The 26,615-nt window shown below is 39.0% G+C and overlaps 3 protein-coding genes across 3 annotated transcripts in view; 1 reads left to right on the forward strand and 2 right to left on the reverse strand.

The window, feature by feature from the left end:
* The first annotated feature begins 1,634 nt into the window (after nt 1-1,634).
* Nucleotides 1,635-6,982, forward strand: rpe65a (retinoid isomerohydrolase RPE65 a). The gene is made up of 14 exons (XM_078263885.1): nt 1,635-1,796; nt 2,195-2,277; nt 2,458-2,608; nt 2,908-3,015; nt 3,278-3,419; nt 3,540-3,687; nt 5,102-5,183; nt 5,280-5,412; nt 5,520-5,659; nt 5,757-5,886; nt 5,983-6,097; nt 6,209-6,303; nt 6,388-6,499; nt 6,578-6,982. The coding sequence occupies exons 1-14, from the start codon at nt 1,786-1,788 to the stop codon at nt 6,721-6,723; spliced, it is 1,596 nt and encodes a 531-aa protein (XP_078120011.1). The 5' UTR covers nt 1,635-1,785; the 3' UTR covers nt 6,724-6,982.
* A 1,271-nt stretch (nt 6,983-8,253) lies between these two features.
* LOC144526470 (RING finger protein 11-like) lies at nt 8,254-13,264 on the reverse strand. The gene is made up of 3 exons (XM_078263970.1): nt 12,315-13,264; nt 11,736-11,905; nt 8,254-10,523 (listed from the first exon to the last, which is right to left on the reverse strand). The coding sequence occupies exons 1-3, from the start codon at nt 12,435-12,437 to the stop codon at nt 10,352-10,354; spliced, it is 465 nt and encodes a 154-aa protein (XP_078120096.1). The 5' UTR covers nt 12,438-13,264; the 3' UTR covers nt 8,254-10,351.
* Nucleotides 13,265-14,867: 1,603 nt separating this feature from the next.
* Nucleotides 14,868-26,615, reverse strand: part of cacna1eb (calcium channel, voltage-dependent, R type, alpha 1E subunit b) — a 50,811-nt gene continuing 39,063 nt past the window's right edge. Inside the window, exons 31-47 of the mRNA XM_078264455.1 lie at nt 26,208-26,318; nt 26,018-26,098; nt 25,661-25,780; nt 25,500-25,565; nt 25,072-25,163; nt 23,710-23,884; nt 23,489-23,616; nt 22,977-23,073; nt 22,539-22,644; nt 21,587-21,694; nt 21,401-21,501; nt 19,742-19,848; nt 19,552-19,651; nt 17,684-17,788; nt 17,158-17,290; nt 16,803-16,966; nt 14,868-16,577 (exon numbers count right to left, since the gene is read on the reverse strand). Of these exons, the coding sequence (XP_078120581.1) occupies nt 16,071-16,577; nt 16,803-16,966; nt 17,158-17,290; nt 17,684-17,788; nt 19,552-19,651; nt 19,742-19,848; nt 21,401-21,501; nt 21,587-21,694; nt 22,539-22,644; nt 22,977-23,073; nt 23,489-23,616; nt 23,710-23,884; nt 25,072-25,163; nt 25,500-25,565; nt 25,661-25,780; nt 26,018-26,098; nt 26,208-26,318 (2,301 nt within the window). The 3' untranslated portion in view covers nt 14,868-16,070. The remainder of the gene's footprint in view (nt 16,578-16,802; nt 16,967-17,157; nt 17,291-17,683; nt 17,789-19,551; nt 19,652-19,741; nt 19,849-21,400; nt 21,502-21,586; nt 21,695-22,538; nt 22,645-22,976; nt 23,074-23,488; nt 23,617-23,709; nt 23,885-25,071; nt 25,164-25,499; nt 25,566-25,660; nt 25,781-26,017; nt 26,099-26,207; nt 26,319-26,615) is intronic.

The raw sequence follows: 26,615 nt of genomic DNA on the forward strand, positions 1-26,615 counted from the left end.
ATACTTTTTTTCTACTTTCCACGCTGCATCGCAGAGAAGATATTCGTTGTGATGTGGATGAGAATTTGTGGTCCAACAGACAGGAACGTCAGGAGGTGTAGGTACGAAGACAGCACTGTAATTCCTACAGCACTGCATGTACAGTTTTCCCTAACGAGATTGTCCTGTGTTCACATTTTCTACTTTTGTTTTTTTTTCTTTGTGCTATGCAGTGCTGTCTTTTCCTTTCTGTATCGCAATGACATGGTCTGTCAATAAATTACAGTACAAACAGTAAAAGCTTAAATGTGAATTTTGTCCAGTCTCTTGCAATCAAACTCCCACATACACTAAGGTATAACCTACAATTTACAATAATTGTCATCAATACTTTAGCCATAGTTTACATCAGAACATCCCTCCAGAGTACACTGTTATATTGACAACATGACTAAGCAATTTGACTGTCTTATCCGTACACAATGACACAAGGACTTGTCATTCTGATGTGCATTGACACAGATATTTACTTTTGAGCGATGAACTAAGGCTTTTGAGCAAGAGACTGGCGCGACTGAGAAAACTGTAATAACAAGGATGTGGCAACTGAGGTACGGGTACAATAGGCCTAGTATTGTTGGGGATGTTGCTATGGTTATATTTCCTTTCATTATTTTTTTTTCTGATAACCTCTGCAACTACAAATTATGACTGTACCAAACACAATATCACCCATTCTATTTATGATAGATAGATAGATAGATAGATAGATAGATAGATAGATAGATAGATAGATAGATAGATAGATAGATACTCTTCATAACTTCCATGACAACCTCTATGAGGAGGACCATGTGAAACTACGTTACAATTGGCTAAAAAAATAAATAACTGACCATTTCTTTTTAATAGATTATCATAAAACATGTTATATAGGGGCTTTTGCTAATTAAGGACAGTCCACATGTGTCGGCTGGGGGAGCCACGTCACAATCCCAGCTGCTTCTGGTGAAACTTTTCCTACTAATGGTGTTTTTTCCCAGGAGGAACAATGCAGCCTTTGTCACCAGGCTATATTGAGCATAATCCCTGTATACCTGGATTATAGTTGCACTGAGATAAGCAAGTTAAGGCATTTTGAGTTCAGACCAAAGAACAACATTTCATCAGTATTATTTATTACGTTACATTGTAATAAAAGCAGTGAAGGTTCCCTGTTATTGTTGTTTCACAATAGACCCTCATTCTATTACTGTACTATTTCAGAAAACCATTACTTAATCTAAAATAAAGTGGTGGTACTTGAGACTCAATCCCAATGTTCCTACAATTTCACTTTTAATGTCTATCGCACATATTCTGAATTACTGATCTTAACATCCACATTCACTTCTGTTTACTTGCACCATGTTTTTTTTTAGCCCTACACATTGCATCAATACTCTGAAATATACTGCACAGTATGACTCAGCGTAACAATATCGTAAAGCACAACAATAGATACAATTGGAAAATCACATGCACAATTGCAACACATTTGCCAATTCTGTGCAATAAATATTCTCTGTCATAAAGCCGGTTTAAGAGGGGTGGCCATTGAGTCACCCAGTTGAGGATATTGGCACAAAGGGACTCTTGTTCACGGTGGGACATGATTGGCCTGGAGAAAGGTTTACAGAAAATCTTCAGTGACTGTGAGGGGGACGAGACAGATAAATACCCCAAGTCCACTGGGAGACCAGAGACATCCAGGTCAGAAGGAACCAGAGGTTTTCTTAAGAGTTTGCTTTGTGTGGTGCAGAAAATATGGTCAGCCGGTGAGTTTTTGATGAATTATTCCATCTGTAATTGTTCTTAATTTCATATTGATTCCCAAAAGGTAATAAGTGGGGACAACATGTTTGAAAACTAGCTTAATCAGTGATGGGTTTTGCTTTTATTTGAAAAGTGCTTTTTAATAATTTGCAAATGTCTATAATATTATTTAGCTCTTCTATATACATTTTTGGTCCTGTGACTTTTACAGTCACTCGACTGGCCAGTGTGTCTGCAGCTGATTAAGCTCATGAAGGATTAAAAAAACTCATGACCTGTCAGTAATACAGCTTTTAATGACTTCAACTAACAGACTCATACATTTAACTTGCTGGAAATTTGATTACGTTTAATTTACTTGGCTGTGATATTGCTTGATGTCTTCACTTTTTGACAACAGATTTGAACACCCAGCTGGTAGCTACAAGAAGATTTTTGAGACATGCGAGGAGCTGGCTGAGCCTCTTCCAGCAACAGTCACAGGTTTGTTTGCATCTTTCAGTCAGAAATAGACTGCAGGCAAATCATTCTTTGACAGTCATATAGTAAGTATTTTTCATCTTTCTTCTGAGAGCATAGAAAGTAGGCTCTGATAACCTTTTTACAAATCTATACATTTCAAAACAATCTCTGATTTGTCTTTATTATGTTGCTGTTATACAGGTAGGATTCCTTCATTTCTGAAGGGGAGTCTTCTCCGTTTGGGACCTGGGCTTTTTGAGATCGGAGATGAACCTTTCTATCACCTATTTGATGGCCAGGCCCTCATGCACAAATTCGACTTTAAGGATGGCCAGGTCACCTACTTCCGAAAGTAAGACCTTGAGGACAATACTTGAATTTTGACATTTTTCAGGCCATTTTGCATAATTTACATTACTGCCATGCAGCAAAATGAACCTGCAGAAACTTGAGCATGTGTGCGCATCAGGTTTTAATTTTAAATGCTGTGCATACATTTCTAATCAAGCTACACATACAACTGCATTAACACCATGGAATTATATCATAGCAGCATTTTATAAAATAAAGGATGTCCATTAAATCAATTAAAAAATGTTTTTCAAAATGGATGTATAAAGTTTTGGGATGAAATTCTTTTTCTCCTTTTAGATATATCAAAACGGATGCCTACGTGAGAGCCATCACAGAGAAACGTGTGGTGATCACTGAGTTTGGCACCTGTGCATACCCAGATCCCTGCAAAAACATTTTCTCCAGGTGGGTTGCACATTTACACACATGATTTATTTTCCGGCTCATCCTCACTATCATGTAGATGCTTTTTAAATGTAAAAATGAAATGAAAATGCAAAGTACTTCACAGTTGTCAAACTCATCCAGAAAATAAATATACATATTTTCCATTGGCTTTCTTTCATCATTTGTTGTTGTTTGTTTTAAATCCCCAGATTGTCAGCTTTCATTTCATCTCATGACATACCATTACCTTTGTACAATTTAATCTTTTTTTTGTTTGCAGGTTTTTCTCTTACTTCAAGGGTGTTGAGGTCACAGACAACTGTCTGGTGAACGTTTACCCTATTGGTGAGGATTTCTATGCTGTAACAGAAACCAACTACATCACTAAAGTAAACACTGATACCTTGGAGACGCTGAAGAAGGTACATCAATGCAAATATATCCTAGAATTGGAGATGTAAAAAACTAATCTTACAACTTTTAACTTCAGAAACAGTACATTTCTTTATTTTTAAAGCACCGTAAAATTGTTTTCTATGCAGGTTGACTTGTGCAACTATGTCAACATTAATGGAGTGACAGCCCACCCTCACATTGAGAGAGATGGTACAGTGTATAACATTGGAAACTGCATGGGAAAAGGAGCAACGCTGGCCTACAACATTGTCAAGATTCCACCCACACAGAAAGGTATGCATCAGCGCTGGCATCACCACACATAACAGCAGCAGTTAACCGCAGCGACCTCTCCTTAAACTCAGTTGCTCTTTATAGCGAAAATATGCTGCTGAATGCTAATTCTGGGTTAAAGGAATCACTGTGAACCCTCTCAAAACCCACCCAAAATAAATGAGTTTTCTCTCTCACATTGTTCCCGAATTAGTTGACTTTACTAGAAATTTGCGTGGAAACCTGTTGCCTTAAACCGTTTACATTTTTACACAAGGTGAAACTTAACAGGTCAAGTTGTATTGCTGCAGTACTGTACTGTATTGCTGATGCAGTAGACAAATCAAGTTTACATTAGTAAACATCAATTATTTTAGTCATGTTTTTCTAAAATAAGCATGTTAAGTTAAAGCTTTAGTGTGTAACTTTTTGATATTAATGAATGTCCATTACATTCAAGCCATTGACAAATGAGTTGATACAAAACTAATTAAGACTATCAGCTCCACAGAACTCTCTCTGTATTTCTCAATATGGCTATGTTCAGCTGGTGTCCTCCGGGACTTTTGTGCGCAGAAAACCAAGTGAAGATAATTTCCTCTTCAGAAGAGTCCATCATGTTTTATTAATCCTCTGTGTCCTCCTTGGCTACTAGCAACTGCATCATTACTTAGAATTCCTCATGGGGGAGACAGAAACCAAGCACTGTAGCTTTAAAAATGCAAAGAAAAATAACAAACATAAAACCTACAGCTACATATCACCACTAAAGAAATAATTTGTTGAAATAAATATGTTTTTTGCTTTATGACAATCTAACTTTAAGAGCAATGTATTCAATACAATTGTTAAAAAATAATTGAAAAGTTATCAAAACACGAGCCATTGTAATTTTCCGATGTATTGTACTACATGGATAATACAACTCAGAAGACAGCATTACTGTGTTCCAATTTGTGAGTACCACTGAAAATGTTCACTGCCCAGAAGCCATCAGTTCATGGTGCAACAATAAATGAACACTAAATCAACCACACAAAACTAAAACCCAGATAATGTAAATGCACACCCAAAACATTAACAGAACATTATTAAAACACACTTTAACTAGGACAGAAACCATTCAGAACATATATTTTTTTCCCATGAGCCTTTGCACCGCTTCAGTGCAGAACAGTTCAAATGACCCCGCCCCTCCCATACAGAAACTTAACATCCTTAGTTATCTCTGCTTAATATGATCTGTGCACTGCATACTTAATATGATTATTACAAACAACTAATGTGATTTAGTAATGAATATGGTTTTTAACAAAACATGAAAGAATAAGTAGACCACTAAAAAGTTTAATTACATCTAAATCTGGATTCACAGGGTCAGTCCCCTGGAGCTTGCTTAATAATAATAATTCAAAATAGTCTTTCTTTTTCTTAGATAAGTCTGATCCCATTGAGAAGTCCAAGGTAGTGGTGCAGTTCCCCAGTGCTGAGAGGTTCAAACCATCCTATGTGCACAGGTGTGTGTAGACTCAGGAGTTTTGTCAATAATCCATTTGTTATGAGCATTGACACGGAAAGTCCAAACTTTGACATTCTCTCCTTAATAATTTCAGCTTTGGCATGTCAGAAAACTACTTTGTCTTTGTGGAGACCCCGGTAAAAATCAACCTGCTGAAATTCCTGAGTGCTTGGAGCATTCGAGGCACCAACTACATGGACTGTTTCGAGTCCAATGAGAGCCAAGGAGTAAGAACTTGAAGTAGTTTGATCTCTTTGGTGATTCTAACTGTCGATATTATCATTGTCTCTGCCCCTGAAATCTCATGATATCTGTTTTGATATGTGGTTTATAGACCTTGTTTCACATTGCCAAGAAAGACCCAGGAGAGTACATTGATCACAAGTTCAAAGGGGCACCCATCGGCATGTTCCATCACATCAACACCTACGAGGACCAGGGCTTCATTGTTGTTGATCTCTGTGGCTGGAAAGGGTAAATGTTGGACTTTTATTTAAACCTACCTGTACATCTTCTGCGTATTTATTTGATACAGAGATATTTGTTGTTCATAATCCATTTATTCATGCAGTTTTGAGTTTGTTTACAACTACCTCTGGTTGGCCAACCTGAGAGCCAACTGGGAAGAGGTGAAGAAGGCGGCCATGATGGCACCACAGCCGGAGGTCCGCAGATATGTTATTCCCCTGGATGTCCACAAGGCGAGTTGCCTGTTTTGCTCATCAGGACACAAATTGCCCCCTAAAGTTGTAGAGTCTCATGTTATTTGTGTTCATCTCATTGTGGACTCCATGTAGGAGGAGCAGGGGAAGAATCTTGTCAGCCTGCCATACACCACGGCCACAGCGGTGATGCTCGCTGATGGCAACATCTGGCTGGAGCCAGAGGTGCTGTTCTCCGGGCCTCGCCAAGGTGCAAACACACCCAACAAATTTAACTTACTCAATCATGGTGGACATATTTATCTTTAATATACGCTAAACATATCTTTATTATGTAACCATTTTAATGTTGTTTTTGTAGCCTTCGAGTTCCCTCAAATTAACTACCAGAGGTACGGAGGGAAGAATTACACATACGCCTATGGCCTGGGTCTCAATCATTTCATACCAGACAGGGTAAGTTGACAAAATACCTTCAATTGAAAGTGATTCAGAGTTTGTAAAACAAGGTTTTTCATTAAGTGATTTTGATGCGTGTAGATCTGCAAGTTGAATGTGAAGACCAAGGAGACCTGGGTATGGCAAGAACCAGACTCCTACCCCTCAGAGCCTCTGTTTGTTCAGACTCCTGATGGGGTAGATGAGGATGATGGTATGTCATCAGCAATATAAACACATATACAATCCAACACCTACTGTGATAGAAATTAATCTGGTGCTGTGCCCTCAGGAGTGCTGCTGACCATTGTGGTGGCTCCCGGCTCCCAGAGACCAGGATACCTCCTCATACTCAACGCCAAGGATCTATCTGAGATCGCCAGGGCAGAAGTGGAGTGCACCATGCCTGTCACCTTTCATGGGATGTATAAACCCTAACAGAGGTTTTCTCAGGGTTTACAGCCTTTACAGCGTTATTGACTGCCACCCAGAATTAATAAGCCGATAAATAATGACTAAATGGTTGCACGTTCTCATTTGCAGTTGATGTGAGTTGTTAAATAATAATATTGTGAATTGATGTGCCTTTTGAGTCTAGTTGCTGGATGTACTATAATATCTAAACCTGAACTGTCAGCATTGGTTTAATTAAAACAAAATGGATTTGTTCACATGATGTGTCACATGAATATTTCATGGTTGGAAAAATAAATTTTGTGAAATCAAAACGCGTGGTTGTTTTATACTACTCTGTTATGTGGTACTAGCTATTTACTAGGCAGCACGGTGCCAAACGGAGGATAAAGGACAGCCCTTCAACTGGGATTCAATCCTCCATGAAACTGGATATTTACTGGTTTAAATACTTTTTAACATGAACACTGAATTTCTGCATTCCTGCTGAACTCCTGGGCTGCTGACCCTGTGCTCCGATTTCACTCAAAAGATGTTTTTGGGGTTAAAATAGCCTGGTGCACATTTATGATGCTTGGTATTTTCTTTAAAATTAAAAAATATTATTTTATAACTAGTGTCAAGTTATTGCTGTTTTTACATATTCATTCTTTTACCTTATTTAAAAAAGAAAGAGGTTGCAATCTTAATGTTATGACAATTAAGATATTCCATTCTAAATAAGACATTTCTCTTGATATATCAGAGAATATATATCTTTATATATATATATATATATATATATATATATATATATATATATATATATATATATATATCAGAACAGCAAAAACAATTAGTACAAATAATCCTGAAGACTAAAATTGAAATATTTGTAGGGATTTAATATGTTGCCACACCAAATCTTATGGTTGTGTTTAAACATGTGATCTTTCCATTTAGGTCCTTATTGGGTCTGAATCTCATGCAGATCTTGCAACACAGCAAAGCTGATTAACTGCTTAAGCTAAAGAAAGAACATGTTGCAATCCACTGTTTTTTAAGTGCATAACAGTGGATGTGTGGCCCTTGTATACAGTGACACCACATGAACCCCATTTTTTTGTATGTAAGGGTTATGTACATAAACAAGGCATCTATTTGGTTTGAATGGATCTTGAGCGGATAGGTGCAGATCTTTATAAACGGTCTATGGTGCAGACGAGGATTTACCTTCCGTTTTTACAATTCCACTCCGTTTGTGCGTCACATATAAAACACATAACTGTCAATTCGACCAACGTTTCCAAGCCGAGGAAACAAAGCATCAAACATTACTAATATGGCGTGGGCTCGCTTGCTGCATCAGGAGAACCCAGAATATGTAATCCCATTTTACACTCCACAGCCAGATTTTAGGATTGCATTAAAAGGCTCAAAGGAATGTTTTGAATTGTGTATTCGGTAATCTCTTATTTTGGTTATGTATAGAGCACCAAATCTGCCCCATTGCCTGCATTTAATCTACTTCACCTGACTGATGATCAGATTTTTTGATGAGACAGCTGTTCTTAATTAAGCCATACCATTTTTTTTCCTTTATTTTTTTACACGACGGCTTATTAGCCTTCCAAAAACCAAAAAAAAAAAAAAAAAAACAAGATTACAGGAAATATTATTTTTCAGAATGAACTTAAGATGAAAAACACAGCAAAGGAAAAACTCAATGGAAAACTTGACATCTCAGATGTAACTATCACACCATAAAAGAAGTCTCTCAGTATGAAATTCATTTGGGACAGAGGTTTGCACAGCCTTAAACCTTAGATTTACACAAATGCAACAAAAAGATAAAACACAGGTAACAGAAAAAAAGACACACCAAATAATGACACATATTGAAAAGAAATACTTGTAACAACTGCTACAGTAAATTGAAATAAAGCAACATTAATTATAGTGTAATAAAACAAAGAAATGTGACGTGAAATAAAGAAATTGATTTTGTTGTGGATCAAAAATTAAGTCAAGTTCAACCTTAAATTTAGCCTCTTTTCTTTCTGAAAGAAACTATTTGACATTTTGGGAAATATGCTTATTCACCTTCTTGCCAAGAGATGAGCAGATTGATACCTCTTGTGTTGTCAGTACGCTCAATATGAAGCTAGAAGAGGGAGGCAATTAGCTTAGAATAAAAACTGGAAGCAGGGGAAACAGCTGGGCTTGTTTAATCTGTACTTAAATAGTTTTACAGGGCGTTGCACCTTTTACAATTAGTTGTCAAACACGTACACCCTGGCTATGGAGCCATGCTAGCAGTTTCCCCCTACTTACAGTTTTTGTGCTAGGCTATGCTAATCACCTCCTGGCTCCAGCTCCTAACTTAACTCACAGAAATAAGATTGATACCTTCCAATTGTGTCAAAATGTCAAACCTCTCCTTCAAACTGGAGCAAGCCTCTGTCCCTTCACTTACACACAAAAACACACATCAAACGTCAAGCAGAACAAAGCAGAGGCTCACACTACTGAATCACAGATTTCATGAAACATATCTTCAGGCTTACTTCAATGTGATAAGTGACTACTGACAGCTTTGAAAATACCTTTTCAGCTATACAACTTTTGCATCTCACAAAATAAAGGAATGAAGTATTGATAGTGCAAGGTTATAAGGTACATATATTAATATATTGTTTAGATACTGTCCTATAAGTAAAGTGCAAATCTCTGGATCAGATGAAAAGTGTGTGCAAGCATTTCTAACTGTTGACTGACTGATCCACCTGCCCATGCACAAATGAGCCCTTTACATTGGCTGCCAGCTACTTTACACACCGCCTAGTGAAACATTCAACGTACATATTATTTTCCCTTCAACTCAAAGCATTTTCTATAAAGTCTGGCCATTTGGAGCGGCCGAATATCACGTAGCCTTGATCTCATGTAGGTGTACATTGTGTACATATAAACTTTGGGTGATTTCTCTTAAGTGTGTGCATAATTTCTTTGTAATCCTGTCAAACTGAAAAGTGATTTATCCTTTACTATCTAACACCAACAGTGTAAACTTCAGCTGTGTATTCCCACACCTCCAAAATGTAGGGCCATTCTAATATGAGAGCATGTTCAGGATCAATATGTTGAGGAAGTCTTACTGTTGCCACAGAAAGCTTCAAATCGAATCAAATGGATTTCTAAGAACACCTCTTAGCATTTTGGTCAATAATCTGTTATCCTAATTATACATTTTTTTGACGACTAAATGGGAATGAAGATGAACTGAGGTCAGCTGGGGAGAAACACCACTGAGACCAGCTCAAGTGGAAATGCACAGTCATCCAACAACCCAAACAGCCCGCTCACACACACCGCTCACCGTCAGCATGACAAACACACACAAACTCAATCATGCAGGGTCACCTGGAAACAGTTTCTTACAGACTTGTGTAACTGATGTTTAAGACAAGCTTACTATTTAGACATGGGGGCATGGAAGGCCAACATTAGATGAGTAAATTTAGAATTTGAAAGTGCAAGAAAACAGCCAACACATTGTTTTTTTTTACCTCCTCTCACTCTATAAGAGGGCAGTTGTTGGGTTTGTGTGTGCGTGTGTTTGGAGCTGGATGAGCCGTGTTTGATCTAAGCTTGGGGAAGGAGGGGTGAAAAATCAGTTGGTCTCGTAGGTGGAGAGCAGAGCAGCATCCACAGGCTCCATGCAGGAGGGGCATGTGAAGGATCTCATCAGCCAGTCGTCTATACAGTCCATGTGGTAGATGTGCATACACGGCAGGAACCGGATGGGGTCCCCGTATACAAAGTCCAGCATACAGATCACGCATCTGAAATTTTTTTAAATAAAGAGCTTAAATACACACCAGTATAAAGTTGATGCTGTGCTGTGAGACTACAAATCATCTAGGACTTAGCAATATCTTTATATAACTCATACTGGTCTTTAAGGACGCATTACAGGCATGTAGAACTGAAATGATTTGTCAATAAATGTAGTTGAGTGACAAAAAATGAATTGTCAACAATTTTGATTCGATAGTTGATTAATCCTTTAACTCAATTTATAATATAAAAATGCCAACTATTGTCTGGTTCCAGCTAGAGCTGGACAATATATCGATATTATATTGATATTGTGATATGAGGCTAGATATAGTCTTAGATTTTGGATATCGTAATATGACATAAGTGTTGTCTTTTCCAGGTTTTAAAGGCTACATTACAGTAAAGTGATGTCATTTTCTGAACTTACCAGACTGTTGTAACTGTTCTATTATTCACCTTTACCCACTTACACATTATATCCACATTACTGATGATTATTTATCAAAAATCTCATTGTGTAAATATTTTGTGAAAGCACCGATAGTCAACACTACAATATCGTTGCGGTATCGATATCGAGGCGTTTGGTCAAAAATATCGGGATATTTGATTTTCTCCATATCGCCCAGCCCTAGTTCCAGCTTCTCAACTTTTATGTTTTCTGAAAATATTACACAAATTACCACCAGTGTTTTGCAGGGCCTGGGGTGATGATGTAAAATTGCTTGTTTTGTTTGACCAACAGTCCAAAGGAAGGAATTTAATTTAAATGATATCAAACAGGAAAGAAAAAGTGAAAATCCTCACATTTAGAAGCTAAACCCAGCTAAAGGTTAATTCAAGTTTATTTATATAGCCCAAAATCACAAATTTGCTTTAGAGGGCTTCAGATGTACAATATACGACTCCCTCAATTCAGACTTGTTATGGCTTTTCTTCACTTGACACTTTAATTAACCGACAGATCTTTTCAGCACAAGTAATCAATTACAGCTTCACCTGCATTATATGCCCATTACTAATGACTTGTTTCCCATGGACCATATCATAGCATTTTTATTTGAGATTAAATATTAGTTACATTTAAAAGTGTCACAATATGTATACTGAGGTCAGGGGGACAAAAGAAATGTCTGAATAAATCAATATTGCTAAGCTCAAACGGCCTGCAACCTCCCTCTATGTAAACATTACAAAAAATGCAAAACGCTTACTCTCTGATCTTCTTCTCTGAGCCGTCCTGCCCTCCATCATAAACACCCTTTGGGAGGTGCTGGATGAGGCCGATGCGCTGAGCTATGCGGATCTGCTCCTCCTCTGTCAGCTGGGTGGCCAGACGGGCCTGACTAGGCGTAGGATGGTACATGGGCATGTGAGCCTGCTCCTGGTGACAGACAAAAGAACCCCAAAAATGAAACAAAAACAATTATCCTCCTGTATCAGCTCACCTTGTCTATACAAAGCGGTCTGACTGGTGAGGCTCTGTACGTCAGTTTAAACTGATAAATAAAGCAGCTGTCTGGTGTGGACATCCGCGACAGGCCAGTTAATGATTGTTTACTGTGGTATTCTACTGACGTTACATTGGACTCGAGGCAGCCTTAGAAAAAGGCCAGACATTAAACAAGGGATACAGTCATACTTTTATAAACATCCCCCACTGCATATGAAACATTTAGGCTTTTAACTAACATTATTCTTATAACCACGTGTCCTGCGTGTGGCAGACACTTTGTTTTTCTTAAATTATTACCCTGGCAGTTGAGTATTAACGTGAATTAAAAGTCTCTTACCTGGTACGGCGGAGGTGCCTCCAGGTCAGCGTCTGTTCCATCACCAAAACTCGCCCTGTCAGACTGTGAGTCATGAAGCAGAGAAATGTCGTCTGATGTCGGAGACTTGAGACAGTTGCCCATATCTTCGTGTCTCCAGTCCTGTCCTGGCCGAGGTTAGAATCAGATCTTTGTTGCTAAAGTTGCTCTCGGTGGCTAATGTTAGTTTTGTCTAATAACCCAAAAACTATTAACTTACAGTTCAACTACACACTGCTAAATATACCATGTGCATGATTACAAAACTCCTACATTCACGTTAAATGTTAAAGCAAATGTCCACACTAGCTTCTCTTCATGTTTACACGGACCTTCACCTGAAAAACAAAACAAAGAACTCGTGCTAACGACAGCTAGTCGTCAGCTCGTGCTAACGACAGCTAGTAGCTAGCCCAGCTACTTTTTCGCTAGCCAGTTGGACGACTTCCTTGGTAAGTATCGCTCATTCCTTTGTAGGAATCACAATTTCTACAAAATATCTATTTCAGCAACAGCTGTGACTGTAACACTGAGCTGCCTGAGTGTTGGACTGTAGCGACATGTCTGCCTTTAAACTTAGTGAGTAACATTAAACAGTTTGAGTTTGCTTCCTTGCTAGCTCTTTCTTCAATCGGAGGACATGTTATGGGTCCGTTGGATATGACGTACGGGTGTGATTCTGCGCGGTGATTGGATGATTTCCTTTACGTAGTTCTACGAAGAGAGCCGAAGCCTTTTAACTATGAAAATTATAATTTGTGCTAAGGGCTCTCAAGTGTCACGCATTGAACGTGACAGTCACTCCCGCCACACATTGTATTTCTCACGCGGAAAAACTATTTATAATATATTTAATATGCCGCAGTGCCCAAAATTTCTCTGGCGCGCCGCTCTCACTATGGAGCCGGCAGGAATCAAGCGCGTCTCCCCTCGAGTTCTCACTTGAGCCTGTCACTTATCGGCCAATCAAAAAAAAGAAATAGCCAATCAGAAAATAGCACTATTGTATCTGGGTAAGATTTAACGCAACAACCAATGAAAAAAAAAAAGCATAGAGCAGCTTACAGACACTTCCCTAAACGTTCGCTCATTCAGAGACCAGTCTCAAACGGGGCTCTGTGTCTGTCAGAAGGTCTGAAATCTACCGCATCAGCAGAGCAATCACGTAACGCACAGCAGACTATGGTGCAGGTAGATTATTTTCTGAAATATAGTGAATATTATAACTTTATTTTTCTCAAAATATCACGACTCCTCCAAATCTCAGAGAACACATACATATTTTGAATGTGCACAACGTTTTGAACATGAGCAGAAATCTTGCTCAATCTTAACAATATTACAGTCCAGGGGTTTATTAATACATTAAAAGTAGTAGAATGTCACTCTTGCCTGTCTTCAAAACTTGAGAGCCCTGAACAAATGATCATTCAAACCGATCATAAAACGTGTTACATAGCTAAAGATAATCTAAAATCCAGTTATTGAAGATATACATTTATATAAATATATATATAAACATTGTTTTATTTAACAAGCTTTATATTTTAACTAGATGAACGATACATGTAATGATAAGGGTGCAATTGTTCCTTCTAACAGGTATAACTAAACTAATAGAATTATTATTACTAGGCAATTTAATTTAGCTGCTTAAAATGCTGGCTAACTGTCACTGTCCTGGTGATAATACGTTGCCGTCATTAATGTTATTAGTAAAACCTGTGCTTTTCCTTCTATGACAAGTCAAAATGTCTCCTGTGAGAACATTAGCACAGACTGTACTTTCCCACACGGATGTAGAGGTCTAATAAGGCACAAGTGAAAACACCTGTGTGGGTGAACCATAGGTGTTTAGGACCTTGTAAAAAATGGTATGTTTTCAAACTCTTTGTTTCTTGCTTGCTGTTGTAATGTATGTTTTTCTTTTAATATAAAAGTGTAAATTTGCCTTCAAATCTCATTTGTTAAGAACTATTGTTATGATAAATGTAATACGGAAATATCTTTTGGTTACTAAAGTTTAGGGGGAAAACCCTTCAAAGATATCCTGTTTTACTACTCTCTGTATACATCCATACAGTCTACTATTTAGTGTATACAGAAAACGTGTTGTGTAATCAGAAAAAACAAATAGCGATACAAATACCATAATAACAAAGGTGTGATCAGTTTTAACAACTAATAAGTATAGTAAATCAAGAAAATATATTTCAATAAAACAAACTGTCAGTTTTAGCCTGGCTCCACCCTCCTACGTACTTCCGCTCAATTTTCATTTTCTTTCAGTACTACTCTCTGTACAAATGAAATGTACGCCAGTCTGGTAGGACCAAGCTATGTCAGTTTCCCACTTGAACTGGTTTCTGTGTGAGGTGTTAATACAATGCTCATGGCTATACGATCTTACTTATCAAGGTTGTTGTTTTCCCTGACAGAAAAAACAAACAAATAAAAATGCATCCAATAACAGTGGCAACTTGAAGACACCTTTATTTTTATATACAGCTATTGTACACATAAAAACCCACAAAGTATTTGCATTCCAGGAACTTATGATAGAAATCGCCATGTTTTTGGTTAAGTGAGTTTCACAGAATTGGCCTTCTTCAGGCAAATAAAACAAAAACACAAACCTTAAAATGATCATTTCCAAAAATTCCTTTACCTTTAAAGCCCATCAGCGGATACGGTTTATTATTTTTTTCTCTAAATGTTACAAACAGCATCATTTCTCTGTACATTATTAGTAAGTAATAGAGTAATGTTAATCTGTGAAGCAAATGTGTCATGGGGTGTCTACAATGTGTTTCTACAGTCATCGTCTGCAATGGTTCATACAATATTCACAAGGAAGAAAAAGATGAACGATGATTTTGTTTTCATATCAGTTCATGGTAAAATTACACGCCCAACACGTTAAATATAATTGTTGGGAAAGTCTCAGTTAAAGGGTGTTGACTGGTAAAAAATAAAAGCAACAGACTGTTTTGAAGGATAAGTTTAAAGGTTTGAGGTTTGTTAGAGGCATGATTTAACAATAACAAACAAATAAGCATATTTTCTGTTATTCTATTACTGTATTCATACCTGACAACTTATCATGTTCAATACCAAAAAGTTAAATGGCAAAGGAAATCAGGCAGTTTTTCCCCCTGCACATACATTCACACTGTAAAAAAAATCCAGCATTATTGAGTGTAACTTATTAGTACCCACATTGTCTGGTAAAGTATCAGATCCCCTCTTCGTCATTGCTTGTTCTATTTTAATAAATGGCAATGGTGTGATGATCACAATGTATTTTACAAAACAATTAATTTATAAGAAAATGTAGTTACATATTCACACACCCCACAGATAAATGTTAAGATCAACACTGAATCATTTAGAAACATCTTCAGAAATGAAAATACCCATTGACACAAATTACATAATTTGATCCATTCATTTATTTTTTGCATCCCACAACTATTTGAGATGTATTATTACTCTCTATCATCAAGTACAAGTCAGGAAATAGACCTTATTTATTGTCAGTGTGTGAATTGGCAACTACAGTTTCAGGAAGTTCTTTTTGTTTGTTTTGGGTTCATATTTGATCAAACATCCAGAGTGCTCGTGGCCTCTAAGCAGTGATGCAAAAAGAGTCACGTTAACCTTCACTTTGTACTGTCGTACAGAGTCTTAACACCTCTCTGGGATTCCCCCTCCTCCCTCATGCTGTGCCTCCTGTCCCTAGCACCTGTCGTCCTCCTCTGTGTCGCTGAGAGGATCACAGCCGGCAACAGAGGTTGTCTGTGCCAGGCGCTTCCGAAAGTGTCCGTTGGGGACCTGCCAGCCAGTCCGCAAGCGTGGGCGGGCCGAGCTGACGGTGTTTGAGCGTCCCAGGCTGCAGGCCACAGCCGCCTCGAAGGTCAACGTCTCCATGGGACCGGAGGGGTCTGGGCTGTGGTCCCCCTCTTGGGAGGCTAGGAACGGCTCGGAGGGGTAGCGCCGAGGTGGGGACGGGTCTCGGCCTGCCTCGCTCAGCCTGTCACCTGCGACCCGCTCTTGGGTCTCCCAGTTGGGCTTGCCCCGCCTCATGGTCTCTGGGCTGCCTTGCTCATCCTCGTCTTCACCGACGGAGGGGTGAAGCGGAGAGTAAGAGATGTGAGGGCGAGAGCGGGTCTGTGATATGGGTCGTCGGCCGCTCGGGGTGCTGGACTCTGAGGTGGAGGGCACCGGACTGTCTGAGCTGTTGCCCTGGAGACCAGAATAAAGACAAAATGGAACAAACAATGACTTCATGGACTGTCTTTTGCAGGACATCTGGCAACTTAAACCTGTCAAAGTTTAGCAATGGAGGGGAAATTTGGTCATTCAATTTTATTTTCAGAGACTTTAAAATGTGTTGTTAATTTGTGACTCTGCCTTGTTGCTGTCCAAGTCCCTGAAGTCAGTTAGTTAGACAGAGCTTCTCTGACCCACCTGTTTATCTTGGGGGTGTGCTCTCTCTACACTAGAGGATCGTGAGGGCTGCAAACTTCTCTCCTCTGAGTTACAACGAGACGCGTCTGGAGAAAGGAGGTGACAGCGCTCCTTAGACCGGCCACACTCCCTGTTGCCCTGCTGCCTGTGCTCTGACCGAGAAACTAGAGGGGAGACATTAAGGAGAGGAAATGACATACAATGACAGATAAAGAGAGAAAGAGCTGGTCTGCATTTGACCTTTCCTGTATTTTAACACCAGTGTTTGATGTTAAGTAATGATGGGGGGAAAAAATGCTTCATACTGTATGCACACAAGCTGATGTGATGATAACAGGTGAGCAGCAGAACTAACCAGCAGCCTTGTAGCTTTTGTGACGAGGTCGATAGAGTCTCTCAGGACTTTTCTCATCCTGCCAAAGACCGTTCACCTGCTGATCTGCAACGGTGGAGGCTGAACGTTTCATGGAGCCACTTGCAACCTCCGTCTGCTTATATGTGAACACACACACACACACACACACACACACACACACACACACAAAACAGACAAGCACAAGGTACATACACAAAGAAAACAAACACTGTAATTACATTCAGATTATTTATTTCAGAAACAAGTGCACCATTGCAGAGAGGTTTAAAAAAAACATGCTGAGATGAGAGAGTTTAAGGTAAGAAGGTATCAGCATTCAAAAGATCACACCCCATTTTAACAATTCTTTGAATCTTAATCAGACTCCCAAAAAGACAAGCCAAAACTCTATTGATTTAAACTTCGGCATCACATAAGGAACCAGGCACTTTGGCATAAGAGCCCATGCAGCCACTGATGTCCTCACGATCCAGCACAGAGGCCGTGTCATGGAAGATGTGTGTACCTGCGACTCTACAGCCAGACGGGGCATGGAAGAGGCCCGCACACACAGACCCCTCCCTAGTGGAAGCTCCTGTGGGGCTTCAATCCCCCTACTGCACTCGCCCACCTAGGTGAGTACAGAAACAAAAGAGGGCAAGGAGGGACACCAATCAGGCTCATCCCGCCAGGACTGCCTATATACGGAAGTCCAGTTTAGGTGAGAGGAAGGCAGACAAGCCATTTCATCACTGAGGGTCATCTATCATAAACATCACCATCGCCATCCAGTCAGAAGCCATTCCAGCCAATCACGGACAGACTAAAAACTAGCAACAGGAAAACTGACTTCAAGGAGGAATAGAAACAGTGGAGAAGACGAGCGAGAATAGACAATAAACAAAACAGTTCACAGGGAAAGATGGAATCCATATCTCAGCTTGGAAGTACATTCAGTCATGCATGTTGAGGTCTTAATAGCTACACAAACAGAGCCAGACGACATCTGTCTAGGGGCCGAACACATTCCTCTGCAAGAACAAACACTAATATGTGGGGTTTTCAGAATCATTTCATGTCATTCATCTAGCAAGCGATGTAGACCAGTAAAACCAGACAGTATAGACACAGCAAAACATTAACACGTTTGACAACCTGCCTTTGCTATTCCAACCTCAACAGGACTAAAAGACAGGAGCACACAGAGCAGCGATGCCGTGCTCTGCAAGGCACGGAGAAAAGTCACAGCAACGTCAACAGTTAATACTGTTTTAGTTAAACACTTAAATAAAAGGTGTGCTTTGTAAATGTTCATAGTGAAAATCTGTGCTCAGACAGTGGTTCCGACAGTGGTTCCGAACCTGGGGGGGTCAGGACCCCCTTAGGGATCACAAGATAACTCTAAAGTGCAACACACATCGGCGGCGTATGACACATGTCAAAACCCACACATCCATTGTTTACTATGTACTGTACGTCCGCACGCCAACAGGCTCGGCACATCCCTCCTACTGCACTAGGGCTCTGTTTTGGGATGATTATTTTATAATAAAATACTTAAGGAGAAGGGAGAATTTTTGCTTTTTTAAGCAGCTGCTGGTGTTTCATTGTTCTGACTGTGGTATGGTGTGTTTTATCAAAGGAAGAAGTTTAGACATTTTGTCTATGGGTATGTGATGGTGGCTAACTAACGCCTAGCGCAAGATGCACTTCATCCACAGTAGGCTACTTCTCACTTCTCTGGATTAGGGCTGGATACCGATGCTCTGTCCTACCACAGCATTGATGTAGCGTGTGTGTGTGCGTGCGTGCGTGCATGACAAAAAGAGAGAGGTATGTTTTTAATATTAAAACGTGGCTTCAGACGGATATCTTCTTGCTCAGTCTGTTTTCTAATTACAGCAATTGTTCCTCAGTACTAAGCTAGTACTTGTGCCTGAAAAAAAAACTATATCCGTATTCCGTAACAATTACTAGTGAAATCTGAGTGCCTGGCTCACCTCGATACTATACCTTGACAACTTCTTTTGTCTGGTATAATATAGGGATGAGTGTGATGTGTGTTATGGCTGTCAATTGATGTGACACTCTGTGACGCTGCAGATGTATGTTGCACTTAAAGTAGGGTTGTAGAATGAATAAGGATAAGAAAGTAGAAAAAAATTACTCTTCAATATGATGTTTACTGTTTCTCAAAAAATTATTCAAGAAACAATCTGAGAAGGATAATTGCCGTTTCATTTAACTGGCCACAACCCCTACGCATAGGCAACCTGTGACAAGTCGACAATGCTTTGTTTTAGGGGGTAACAAGTTAAAAAGGTTAAGAACCACTGCTCTAAGACATGGTTGTGGTATTTATGGTTAAAGGCTCATGTTGGTCCTCTTTCTTACCAGATTTTGCTCTTGACTAGCATCAGGGTCGGAGCTTATGGGCTGCAAAAACAGTTCCTGAGGTGAGATGGGGCTCAAAGCCACAAATCCTCCTCTGGTCCTGTATTAAGACAGAGAGGAATAGTAAACAAAAGCATAAATAGAGACACAAGTACAAATATAACAAATCTGTACGTGTGCGCAGACTCACAGGGCTGACCCAGCGCTGTGGGCCATCATAGGCAGCGTCTGGGTGTTGGACAGAATTTCCTCGGGAAGCGCAGAGCCATCCAGACGCTTAAACATTAAGCTACTCTTCTGAAATGAGAGAACAAAAAACACAACAAATTAAATAGAGGTCAGAGGGCTTCATTCCATATTTATTTTCACGGTGTTCACGCTAAGAAGGTCCAAGAGGATTGAGTACTCTACACCTCAAAGACAAGACAATTCGGTAACTTCTGTATATTGCCATTCCTCCCTTTATGCACATACTGTAGTTCTGTTTGGTAACAATGGACGCTTAACATTAGAACCGCTATGCCATTGAACGTTGTGGTTTTAAAATGTATATTACTCTGTCATTTTTATTTCCTAAATACCTATACACATTCCTATATTGTCATAATGATAGAATAATGTTTAGAAAAACAAAATAGAGAGTTTAAAAAAAAGAAACACCCCCCCCCCGTTATTTGCCAGGAGCAGCGCTGATTAACGTTAGTACTCTCCTATGCCACCAAATTCACTATTTTCATTATGGCCGTACGTGCATTGAGCCAATTAATATAGGGCATAAAAACACATTTGCACGCCAAATTTCACTCATATGTGTTTGAAATATTGTCTGTTGAACTGAAAGACGCACTGCACATGGGAGAGATGGAGAGACAAATATAAATGCTATGGGGGACTTATTGTAGTTCTTTCGTTAGACAAAATGTGACAATGTAATAATTTGCATCATAATTATATTAACCATTTAGTGTACTGAAATGCTGAAATTGATTTCAATGTTTCAGCATTTGTTTCCAGCCTTTTAGGTGTTATGCTGCAGATTATAAGCTGCTTACAACTCAAAACAGCATCAGATAGAAACTAATAGATCTTTTTATGAAAAAGGTTTTATTTGCAGGAGTTGCTCACAGAAAGATTTTGTGTTGACTATTGACTGAACTAAACTGAATGACACAAAGCGCAAATGCTAATGAATGACTATTGCTGCATCAGGTGGCAGCATCAAAATATTTTTTCTAAAATAGCACATTTTACTGTACACTGAGTACAGAGAGTACACCAGTTTTGTGTGGGTTAAAGCTGTTAGCTATCTGGCTGTATATATCGTGGGGGCTGTGTGTGCCCTTGCTGCTGTAGAGATTAACGCAGCGCTATAGAAATGAAGAGGGGTGATGCGTTTATGACCCATCAGCGATAACAAAAGGATACAGACTCTTGGGCGGATACAGAACCCTTAACATGCCTGGCGGTGCTAGTGTTAAGAAATATTGCCAATTGGAAAGGAACTTGATTATTGTTTTGCTAGACTGCAATTCTTCCTCACTTTTTCTTTTATGTTTTTCTGGTTTATTAACATCTTAAAGCTAAGGGAATATCATAGCTAAAAAATATGCTTTTTGTTTCTCCATATAATTGATAAAATTGTGCCTTAAATGTGTTTCGTAATACTATAAGACGAAATTATAACAGATCACTTGTGACAGACAATAGACATGGCTGTCTAAAGCTGTGCTGTGAGATTGAATGTTTTTTGCTTTTCTTCTCCTACTTTTTCAAAATCTATTTGCGTACCTCTTTGAATATATAATTGTAAAACCGGGTGAGGAAGTTGATAACAGCATGCAGAGCTGACCTGAGCTTCAAGTTGTTGCCTGAGCTTCTTGGCTTTGTTCAGTTTGAAGTAGTCCATTATCATCATCGAAGCATAGATCTTTCCCACTGTCATGTCCGTATCTGTGAGGGTAGACACACTACATTAACTGTTACTGCTTGTCTCTCAGCATTACATTGAGTATTTCCTCCATAGTTAGAGCCAGACCTTTGTTGATAGGTACCAGTAGGTCCAATGTCTTCTGAGGCAGATAAGGCCAAATGATACTGATCTCTTTTTGTAGTTCACTATCCAGAGTGATACGGTCCTCACCTCCTGTGACAAACATCCACATTCAGCCACTTTGGCAAATATAATAGGTTACATTAATGGTTTTACTAAAGCTGAACAATTAGTCGATCAGCTAACTGATGTCATTTTTCAAGCACAGAAGACGAACATACCCTCACAAAAAAAAATCACATGTGAAATGCAATTTTTCAGTTAATTTCTGTGTGAAGTGAAACATTTCACTTTTTAAAATTCAATGTTTTTATTTATTAACTAACTTAACAAACAATGAACTAACTATTAAACTAATAATTTACTACTCACTAATTAAATAACTATTAACTAACTCAATATTAATAATTAACTTATCACTAACTATCAACTAACTGTTAACTATTAACGACTAATAATTAACTGACTATGAAATAACTGAACTAACTAGTAACTATTAACTAACTATGAACTAACTAACTGACTTTGAACTAACTAATAACTAACTATGAATGAACAATTAACTAACCAACTATGAATGAACAATTAACTAACTACATAAATATGAACTTACTAACTAGGAACTAGCAAATAATTAGCCACCAACTAACTAACTAACTAACTATTAACTTACTAACTATGAACTACCTATTAACTAACTAAATAACTAACTAACACCTTTCTCAATTGTGAGGATTTGCTGTATTTGTTTTATATGATAGCAAACTGAATATTTTTAAGTTTTGGATTGTTGGTCGGACACAACAAGCAATATAACGTCAACTTGGACATTTTCACTATTTCAGGTCATTAGACCCAACAACTAATCTATAATCAAAACATAATTCACAATATGATACGATATCACAATCATGACTTGCTAATTAGCGACTCTGACCTCTAGCTATTTTGATATCCAAAGCTGTGCGGATGAGCGACATCAGCGTGGAGGTGAAATGAACGGACATGTCCTCATCTACAGGCATGTTCATCAACACCAACCTCTGAGAGACAACGAGGGACGGATAAAAAGAAGACAAGTCAATCACTTCAGTGTACATATCCAGCACAAAATACCAGACAAAATGATTTAGTCTCCGTACATTTTCCTAAATTGAATAAAAGTCGAACATCAATCCTTGTATTGTATTACCCTCGACTTCATAAAGAGTCTGTTAGTAAGTTCCCTTGAATACACTTTATTTACAATTCATATTGCTCTTTGCTGTAGTATATAATGCATATATCATACAGATAGGATAGGCTTTTACTTGAGTTTTGATTTAATCTAGCCCTTCTGTGTTTAGTGCTTATTAAGTGATTATGTTTTCAGTACCTTGTAGGCGATCTTAGCAGGGCATTTTTTGCCCAGGCCCAGGGGTGGTGACATGTGGGTTAACATCTCATACATGGCAGTGTAATGGATACGACCACTACAGAGTGATAAGTGAGGGGAGGCACAGAGAAACAGACGCAGAAGCAGAAGGTGGAGAGTTTAATAAAAAGTGTCATAAAACTCAGATCTAATACAGATGAAGACAAACAGCAAGTTCCCTTTTCAAGGTCTTGTACTTGTTATGTGGCATTTGAGATTTTTAGGACAATGATTTCTTTTTCTAGCAAAAACTTAAGCACAGTGAACTCTGGATGCTCTTTAGCACTTTTGGAATTTTATCAACTTGTGCTAAACATGACAGCTCATTGCACTGAAAAATGTGTTTCACACGCTTTGACGGCCCTCTGCTGGATAAAGATAGAACATGAATGTTGATCAGGTCTGCTCGACACTTAATAAAACTAAACTAAATGAAAATGTGAACATGCAGCAGTAAAAAGATCAAGTCTCACCATGCCAGACGATCATACTCCCCCCAGATGCGAACAAACTCGTCCAGGTGATGGGGACCAAGAATTGAGGAGTCTCGCGTCAGGTACTCAAAGTTATCCATGATCACAGCCACAAACAAATTTAGCATCTAAAAAAGGACATACAGAAGAAAATCAGTGTGCAAGACAGCAGAGAAATTGACAAATATATAAACCGAGTGTTATTTTGGTGGAGCCCTGACCAGAAACGAGCTGAAGAAGATGAATGAGACGAAGTAGCAGTAGGCAAAGTCAGTCCCACAGCCTCCCTCGTGGTCTGGAGACATGGTTAGAGGGGAGATGGAGGAGTCTGGTTCACACTCCTGACCAGACAGACACGAAAGCATAATCTCCTGCCAGGACTCCCCTGTCGCACTCCTGGTGGTTTTAAACACAAACACCTAGTTTACATCAAATTAAAGGAGAATTCCGGTCGATTTCAACACGTAGCTCCTGTTGTTTGGAAATGTGGAGTGCTGTCAGTAGCAAGAAAAGCTAAAACAATCGGTGCTGCCTACACCGTGTTATCCCCCTGCTAGCATTAGCACCCAACAGGCGTAAACAGGGCAAGTTTTAAACATGTTTTTAGCCTCTAAACATGCTCGAAATGTCATTACAAGTGCCTACCCATGTGAAGTGATTCTTTCCGAGGGAACACAACAAATTTGACTGGAATATTGGATTGTATTATTGGATTGTATCGACTAGTGTTGACTTGACCGGAAAACAGGAAATAAACAGAGGTATGTGCACTGGCTGGATTAACACAACTTTTGTACCTTTCTGTCACATCTACTGCAGTCAGATTCGCTGTGTTCCCTCGGAAGGAATCACTACACATGGCTAGGCACTTGTAATGACATTTCGAGCATGTTTAGAGGCTTAAAACACGTTTAAAACTTGCCCTGTTTAAGCCTGTTGGGTGCTAATGCTAGCAGGGGGATAACACGGTGTAGGCAGCACCGATTGTTTTCGTTGTTTTTGCTACTGCCAGCACTCCAAATTTCCAAACAACAGAGCTACGTGTTGAAATTGACCGGAATTCTCCTTTAAAGTGGACATATCATGCTCATTTTCAAGTTCATGCTTGTATTTTGGGTTTCTAATAGAACATGTTTACTCGCTTTAATGTTCAAAAAACACTTTATTCATACTGTCTGTCTGAATATACCTATATACCTGTGTCACCCTCTGTCTGAAAAGCTCCGTTTCTTTAAGCTTCCCGAAATTCCCAGTCTGCTCAGATTGGCTTGCGAGAAAAATATGGCGCACCTTTGCAAATGTAGTTTTCAAGCTGTGGGTGGAGATACTCAGATAGGGGGCGGCATATCTAATGAGCCTGCACGTGACGTAGGAAGAAGAGCCAAATCTGAATGGCTTGTCCCATGTTTTCCGATCTAAGCAGCCCACAAAAAACTGACTGGGTTGTCTATTTCACAGTTTGTGCACGAGCACTAAAAAAAGTGAGTTTTTCACATGTCCCCTTAAAGATACATTTCTAGAAATGAAAGAGAAGTAAGAGAATGGAAACTGAAGGCATGGAAGGTATTTTTTTATAAGCCCACCTGAAGAGCAGCATCAAAGCACTGAAAAAGGTCTTAAAATTGTTGTGTTGATTGATGTGACTCTCATCATTCAGCTTGATGTTTCCAAACACCTGCAGAAAACAGGTTTTGTTAACTTCATTGGATTCCCATTAGCTTCTGCCATAGCAGTTGTGATCTTCCTGGGGTCCAGGGTTAGTAATATAGTAAATATAAGCAATCAATTATATCAATAAATGGTGCAAATAACCTCATATAATATACAGTATACAATATACAGTTAAAGAAGAATGCACCAAACAAGCACAATACAGCTGCATGTAAGCACACAAACATTTGTAAAATCCATTAAAAAAATAAGTTTACAGAAGCCCCGTACATATGTTTGACTTCAACTAAAAGCCGTGACAGTCTGTTATGATATTTGTGAAATATTAGTGAAAGGATACCTGCATTCCAATTATGGCGTATATGAAGAAAAGCATAGCAATGAGAAGACAAACATAAGGAAGAGCCTGTTGGAGAAGAGACAGCAAAGACAGTCAATTAAAATCATCAACCTTGTGTGAGGAATCGAAGTGACCAAAAATTAATTGTAAAAATGTCCGACCTTGAAAGATTGTACAAAGGTCCACAGCAGAATACGGATGGTGTAACCCTGTCTCAGCAGCTTGATCAACCTAGCTGCTCGGAAAAGCTTCAAGAAACTCATGTTGATGGTGTTCACCGACTAACGCACAAATGGTTGGAGAGAGGGTGAAACAAGGGAAAGGAAGGGAGAGACAGGATGTAAAACACAGATGGCGAAATTCATCACAACATGACTTAAGTTGTGTCTGGAGGCAGGGATCGTAACACACGAGGGAAACTTGTAAAGAAAGAATGCTGCCTTTAACGCTGGCTATTTGTGCCTTTTTTAAAGGGTCACAACATTGTGAAAATGAGTGGTGTCTTGGCAGTATCTTACCTGTAAATCCACAATTATCTCGCTGATGCTGCCAAGAACAGTGATGAAATCAAAAATATTCCAAGTATCTCGAAAATAGTTCTGTGGAAAAAGAAAATGTTTTAAGTAATTTGAATTCTTCATCAGTGGTGCTAGATGTCATTTAAATGGCTTCTGTCTTCGATTGATCTCTTCTTTTGTCAATGCTCACCACCAAACCAAATGCCATGATCTTGAGTATACACTCCATGGAGAAGAGGACAGTGAAGGCCGAGTTGAGGTGTTTAAGGACCATGTCGTAGGCTGCCGGGGCCGAGTGGTACTGAAGGAAAAGAGAACTTTAAATTTACTGACAGAAGGATTATCAGAAGTCATAGTTTCCACCCTGCCGTTGGTTACAGTTCATTTCAGTACAGTATGAAGATGTTCTTCCAGAGACTTAAAACTTGCTCGAGATTGGTAATCACATTGAACATTGCATTGCCTTTATTCATATTTTATATCAACGTTTAATTATTGTCATATGGTGCAGCAATTTAAGGAGTAAAAAAAGTGGTACAAGGTACATTCAGGTGCTTGTTGGAAGTTACAACATTCTTGTACTGTCGAGCAACGAAGA

The sequence above is a fragment of the Sander vitreus genome, chromosome 12, assembly GCF_031162955.1.
Source record: "Sander vitreus isolate 19-12246 chromosome 12, sanVit1, whole genome shotgun sequence".
In the NCBI taxonomy this organism is placed as follows: domain Eukaryota; kingdom Metazoa; phylum Chordata; class Actinopteri; order Perciformes; family Percidae; genus Sander; species Sander vitreus.

Excerpts from the sequence above, each read along its gene's own strand:
- rpe65a (XM_078263885.1), top strand. Across the intron at positions 5,413-5,519 it reads AGTCCAATGAGAGCCAAGGA|ACCTTGTTTCACATTGCCAA; the intron begins GTAAGAACTTGA and ends TGTGGTTTATAG. Across the intron at positions 6,098-6,208 it reads GTTCTCCGGGCCTCGCCAAG|CCTTCGAGTTCCCTCAAATT; the intron begins GTGCAAACACAC and ends TTGTTTTTGTAG.
- LOC144526470 (XM_078263970.1), bottom strand. The coding sequence starts at position 12,437 with ATGGGCAACTGTCTCAAGTCTCCGACATCAGACGACATTTCTCTGCTT. Across the intron at positions 11,906-12,314 it reads AGGCACCTCCGCCGTACCAG|GAGCAGGCTCACATGCCCAT; the intron begins GTAAGAGACTTT and ends GTCTGTCACCAG. Across the intron at positions 10,524-11,735 it reads TCAGAGAAGAAGATCAGAGA|ATGCGTGATCTGTATGCTGG; the intron begins GTAAGCGTTTTG and ends AAAAAATTTCAG.